Source organism: Buceros rhinoceros, unplaced genomic scaffold (assembly GCF_000710305.1).
Source record: "Buceros rhinoceros silvestris isolate BGI_N320 unplaced genomic scaffold, ASM71030v1 scaffold14218, whole genome shotgun sequence".
Taxonomy (NCBI): Eukaryota; Metazoa; Chordata; class Aves; order Bucerotiformes; family Bucerotidae; genus Buceros; species Buceros rhinoceros.
Window position 1 is genome coordinate 9,212 of NW_010426448.1, and position 5,861 is coordinate 15,072.

The 5,861-nt window shown below is 58.7% G+C and overlaps 1 protein-coding gene across 1 annotated transcript in view; it reads left to right on the forward strand.

Moving 5' to 3' along the window:
• Positions 1-5,861, forward strand: part of LOC104498163 (hemicentin-2-like) — a gene marked incomplete at both ends in the record, with an annotated part of 39,909 nt that overhangs the window by 8,951 nt on the left and 25,097 nt on the right. The window contains 12 exons of the mRNA XM_010141512.1: positions 18-49; positions 619-714; positions 1,077-1,204; positions 1,481-1,625; positions 1,768-1,880; positions 2,051-2,207; positions 2,416-2,578; positions 4,060-4,187; positions 4,332-4,440; positions 4,779-4,948; positions 5,505-5,600; positions 5,719-5,822. Coding sequence (XP_010139814.1) covers positions 18-49; positions 619-714; positions 1,077-1,204; positions 1,481-1,625; positions 1,768-1,880; positions 2,051-2,207; positions 2,416-2,578; positions 4,060-4,187; positions 4,332-4,440; positions 4,779-4,948; positions 5,505-5,600; positions 5,719-5,822 — 1,441 coding nt within the window. The remainder of the gene's footprint in view (positions 1-17; positions 50-618; positions 715-1,076; positions 1,205-1,480; positions 1,626-1,767; positions 1,881-2,050; positions 2,208-2,415; positions 2,579-4,059; positions 4,188-4,331; positions 4,441-4,778; positions 4,949-5,504; positions 5,601-5,718; positions 5,823-5,861) is intronic.

Genomic DNA, 5,861 nt, shown 5'->3' on the forward strand with positions numbered 1-5,861 from the left:
CTGCCTGCTCTTTCCAGCCGGCTGGAAGCTGCTGAGCTCCTCATCGACAGTAAGAGCTGAGCGTGCAAGCAGGTGTTGGTGTGGCAGAGAGCGTGCAGCAGGGGGGTCCCACCTGGGTGCTTGCTCACACAGATCACCAGTGGGTGCTCTCCTGCTGCAGGCTGGTGTCCCAGCAGTGAGGTTAGCCCCCGTACCACTCTTTTTGCAGTAGTAAAGCATTGACATAGGCTGCTGAGCTCCTCATCGACAGTAAGAGCTGAGCGTGCAAGCAGGTGTTGGTGTGGCAGAGAGCGTGCAGCAGGGGGGTCCCACCTGGGTGCTTGCTCACACAGATCACCAGTGGGTGCTCTCCTGCTGCAGGCTGGTGTCCCAGCAGTGAGGTTAGCCCCCGTACCACTCTTTTTGCAGTAGTAAAGCATTGACATAGTGGGTTTATTTGTACTTTTTACTTGTGCAAGCTTAGCTGTGCTGTAACAGCCCACAAGCCTCCAGCACTGAAGGGTCTCTCTAGCCTTGCAGGCAGTGGTGAGACAGGGAAGGATGGTGTCACCCCATCCTGGGCCATGCTTGGGGCTATCTGGCCACACCAGGCTCAGGTTTCTCCTCGCCATGCTCCAGGTGCCTCGCTGGATGACCAAGCTGTCTACATCTGCGAAGCCGAGAACGAGTTTGGGAAGATCCAAGCGGAGGTCAAGCTCACAGTCACTGGACATGGTTTGCTTTTATGTGCTTTTGTTGGAGTATTGATCCCAGCTGCTGCCAGCACAAGCTGTGCTGGTGGTGAGCAAGACCCGTGCAGCCATGCCTGCTCCCAAGCCAGCTGTGGCGAATGCTCAGCAACCCTCCCTTAGTGCAGGGTTTGGATAATGCCCTTCCACCGCTTTGACTTACTGTGCTGACATGTGCCAGAACCCAAATCATAGAGAAATATCCCCACATTCGTGGGGGAGCTGAATGTTGGAGCTGGCTTGTGCTGAGCCACCTTCTGGGCCTTGGAAGAAAGGTGCTCTAGATCTGTTCTCCTGAGCATTCCCAGCCAGTTGATCTCCAATTAATCTTGTTTCACCTCTTTTGAGCAGCCCCGGAAATAGCTCTTGCATCCCCTGTGGTCCGTGCGCTCCCAGGCCAGCCCGTGTCACTGCCCTGTGTGATCCTGGCTGGGAGGCCACTCCCATCCCGCCGCTGGCTGAAGGACGGGCAGCTGGTGAGGCTTCTGCACCCGCCAGGATGGTGGGTGGGCAGCTGTAAGCATGGCCCTGAAGTGGGGGCTTTGCTGCAAGACGGGTGGCCCAACCTCCCACAGCCAAAACTGCTGGTGAAAGATGCCAGAAGAGTGTTTGGGTTGGGAGGTCAATGTGGGTTTATCGCCACATCAGGGTGTTGCGACAGCTCAAGGGCCAATTTCTAGATATGCCCCAAAGGCACAGCAATGTGGTTATGGTTGACTCCTCTGTCCATCCTGCTTTCTGCCCATGCCCAGGTAGCCCCAAGTGGCCGCTACTCAGTCCGTGCTGACGGGAGCCTACACGTGGACCAGGTGTCGCAGGGGGACACAGGCAGGTACACCTGTGAGGTGACCAACGCCCTTGGCTCGCACAGGCAGGATGTATCCCTGGTCATCCATGGTGAGTGGCAGGGTGCTGGGCGTCTCTGCTCGGTGGTGAACAGGGGAGGGTGGCCTTTGCATTTCTTAGGCAGCAAAGCACTGCTCTGTCTGGGGGACGTGGCCCTGGCCGTGCAGGATGAGGTGCTTCTCTTCCTTCCTAGTTCCTCCCAGCATTGAGCTTGGCCCTGTTCTCATCACTGCCACGGAGGGAGTGCCTGTCACCCTGCAGTGCAATGCCACTGGTGTGCCTCTCCCTACTGTCACCTGGGCAAAGGTAGGTGACAATGATGGGCAGGGTGCTGCCCCCCTGCCAGCCAGGCTGTGGGTCACCCTTGGGTGTGGTGTAACTTCTTTGGAGGGGATGTAGCTTGCTCTGATGGCCCCGGAGATGCTCAGCTCATGTGAAAGTCTCTGCTGTCTTCTTCCCTTCCCTTTCCTCTGCAGGGCACAGAGTCCATCTTGCTGAGCCCACACTACCACCTCGACCGTGATGGGACCCTCCTGATCCCTTCGCCCTCTCCTGAGGATGCTGGGACCTACTTCTGCACAGCTACCAACACGGCAGGCTTCTCCAGCCAGGAGATGCAGCTCTCTGTCAGCAGTGAGTGCCTGGGACTGGCCCTGGCACCAGCTCCCAGTAAAGCAGCTCCAGAGGGTGACTGGCCGGGAGAGCATGACCTGGGGACTCCCCTAGATTCCCTGGGCCACTAGCCAGGTGCCAGATGGGTTTGTGGGATGGGAAGAGCAGCGATGAGGGCTGAGGGGCACCTGAAGTGTTCCTGCACCAGCATTGCTCCCTCTCCACCCAGCGAAGCCCAGGATCAGTGTGAACGGATCACAGGTGTCGGACCCCATAACCATCCTGGCTGTGCTTGGGCAGGAGACCACCCTGCCTTGTGAAGTCCAAGGCTATCCCCCTCCTTTGGTGGTGTGGACGCAGGAGGCCCAGCCACTGCCTCTGGCCACCACGAGGTAAGGAAGGTTGTGGGTGCCAGGGCCATTGTGTGTCTCCCCCGGAGGGATGTTGGGTTTGTGAAGAGTGCCAGCAGTGGGGAGGTATGAAGGGCATCCCTGGCACTGAGCAGCCGATGCCCAGTGCGCTGGCGGGAGCCAAGGCAGCTGAGTGCTCCAGGTACAGCACTAGTGCTGCTCCTCAGTGGGAGCAGGGCAAGAATCACCAGGCTTTATTGTTTTATCACACAAACACTTACGGGGATGGAGAATCTGCTCCCAACTCTTTGATGCTCACCCTAGACACAGGTTGGTGTTGGGAAGGGAAGGCTGCTCCAGTTCAGCTTTCTGGCCCCACTTGCCCATCCACCTTCGTGCACATTCCTGCCTTGTGCCATCACGGTGCTGGAGGCAGCGAGGCCAAGGACGTGCCTGGGGATGGCAGATCTCTGCGGGAGGTGTTGGACCAGGACTTGATGCTGCTCCAGTGCAGGGCACCAAGGAGGAGTTTTGAGGTCTGGAGGAGGAGGAGAGCAGGTGGAGAAGAGGACAGGCAGCGGGGGGTGCTGCAACCTCCCCTGCCCCTCGCAGCCCATGTGTCAGGGTGACTTTATGGGCTTTAGGCATTGAAATGCTCCTGTGCCAAGATTTGGCAGAAACACTGTTGTGAGCCTGGTGGTGGCTTTGTCCACGTTGGAATGTGGATCTAAAAGCCAGTTCTGTCCCGGTGGGTGGCTTCCGGAGGGCCAAATTCACTTGCTGATGGTTTTGAGGCTGATGGCAATGATGGGACAGATATTTAATCCATTTGATGAGAGAAGATAACCTGGAGAACGGTTGCATGTGTGTTTATTGAGTGTCTTGGTGCCCTTGGAAGCAGGACATGATTTCTCAGTACGTTGACACCACGCTGGAAGGGACTCCCTAAAATCATGGCCCTGATGTTGGGGTTAAGCACTTCTTTCCCTGCACCTGAGGATTGCTGTGGGCTGGGGAAGCAGGAAGGCATCTTGGTTTTGCTCTTCTTGAGGGACTGTGTTGCCTTCTCTTCCATGCCTGGTTTTCTATGGCTGCTCCTGGTTAATCTGTGCTGCTCCCCCATCTCAGCTGGCTTGTCCTCGTGTGCCTGGGTGATTTATGGGAGCACATGAGGAGGAATCTGCAGCCGTGGGCTGAGATGATGTTATGTCTGTGGAGCACAGACAGTGCTGAGAGTGAGAGCACGGCCAGCTCCAGCTGCAGGGGTCATGCTCCGTGGGGAGCACTGTCCCCCCAGGAGGGTGACTTACGCCACTGCCTCGTGCTGAGCTCATGCAGAGCTGAGCAAAGGGGATTTGCACCCCTGGACAGCTCTGCCATCCTCCTTGCACAGGAGGTGGCCTTGGGGACCTTCTTTTAGCTGTCTGATGGTGAGGTCTCAGCCCTTAGCTCCTGCCTGGTGGTGAGTGGTGGACGACATGGCTGTTCCTCACTTCCAGCTCTTCTGTTCCTTCTCCCCCAAGCTACAGCGTCCTCCCTTCGGGGTCCCTTCGGCTGGCCAAGCCCCAGGTGTCGGACACTGGTCTCTACACCTGCACAGCCACAAACACCGTGGGGAACACCTCGCTCAGCTACAGCCTGCATGTCCAAGGTTCATGTCCACTGGTTAACGTCCTTCTCCCGTGGGATGTGGGTCTTAACGTACCACCGCTGCACCCTGCGAGTGCTTGGCTGCTCCACACCCCTGTGCCAGGGCGTGAGGGTGGTCCCAGCCTGAGGTCCCCTTTTCCCCCAGCTCCCCCTCAGCTGCTGATCGCCGATGGGCAAAGTCACCTGATGGCTGTCACCAATGATTCCCTGAGGATTCACTGCCGTGCCATGGGCATCCCTGCGCCCCAGATCCAGTGAGTGCTGCGGTGCAGGGTGGGGGGATCCTTAGCGGTTGTGTAACTCCCTGAGGCTGCTCTGCAGCCCAGTGTGTAAAACCGTGACAGACACTGGGATGGGAGCTCAGGATGGGCGATGGGGAACTTTGGTTTGGGGTGTCCCTTAGGATGGGGGTCGTCCATTACTGCTCCTTGCCCCTGCGATCCTGCTCTGCCAACAGTCTGGGCACTGCCAGCCCCTTTCCAGGTGTCAAGGGAACAGCACTTGTGGCTGTCACCCCACTGTTCTGGCAGGCAGAAACAGGGCACAGCAGTGGCAGGACCAAGAACTTGCCACCTGTCCCCCTTTCTCGCAGGTGGCTGAAGGATGGGCATCCACTGGGCGAGTGGGACGGTGTGGTGGTGTCTGAGGACGGTGGGACTCTGCTGATTGCCCGTGTGGGGCTTGGTCACGAAGGGCTCTATGTCTGCCAGGGGAGCAACTGGGCAGGGGTGGCCCAGGCGGAGGTGCAGGTTTCAGTGCAAGGTGAGCATAGCGTCTGGGGTGAGACCTGCTGTCCATCCCACGTGGCTGGCCAGAGGGGTGGGTGTCCTTAGCCCTGTTTTTTGGGAGGTGTAGGCTTACTAGGTTGACTTACCAGGATCTTGCTCTTTGCCATGAGGCTGAGAGCTGATGGGCACTAACACTGCAGTAAACCATAGCAGCCATTCTTGATGCGTGCTTCCTGGTGGAGGGTCTACCCCCAGCCCCGCTTCCCCTCTGGCCAGAGCACCCCTTGGTCAGCATCGTAGGGTGTGACGCTGAAGGCACTGGGTGAGAAACCAGGTGGGGAGTGGAGATCCCTGCCCAGGAAGGACAAATGTCTCATGGGGCAGGGAACAAACCTAGCTGACTTGGAGAGAAGCAGTGGCACCATGTGGTGATGTGGTTCCCTCCCAGAGATGGGAGCAAGCCCTAGCCCCCAGCTGCTGCTCTCCCAGGACTCAGTGCCTGCCCAGTGTCCACAGTGAGCCCAACCGTGCCCCGTGGCACTGCGCTGTGTGGCTGCACAGAGCAGATGACTCTGCACGCTGGGTTGCAGTGCCTCCAGTCATCGAACCCAGCGCAGTGGACCTGACTGTCCTGGAGAATGGCACAGCGTCCCTGGAGTGCCTGGCCTCGGGGCTGCCTGTTCCTGGTGAGCTGGTCCTCTCCCTCAGCTCTTGCTCGTGCATCCCTGGGGCTTCCTCCAGGTCCCCTTGGTGAGAGGAGCAGCAGCACAGCTCCTTACCGCTCGGCTCCCTGCTTTCCTCCAGACATCACCTGGTTCAAGGGGCGTGAACAGCTCTTGACTGGACCAGGCTGGGCCCTGTCCAGGGATGGGAAGCTCCTGGAGATCCAGCATGCCCAGATCTCCGACGCCGGCAGCTACCGCTGTGGGGCCTTCAATGCGGCTGGG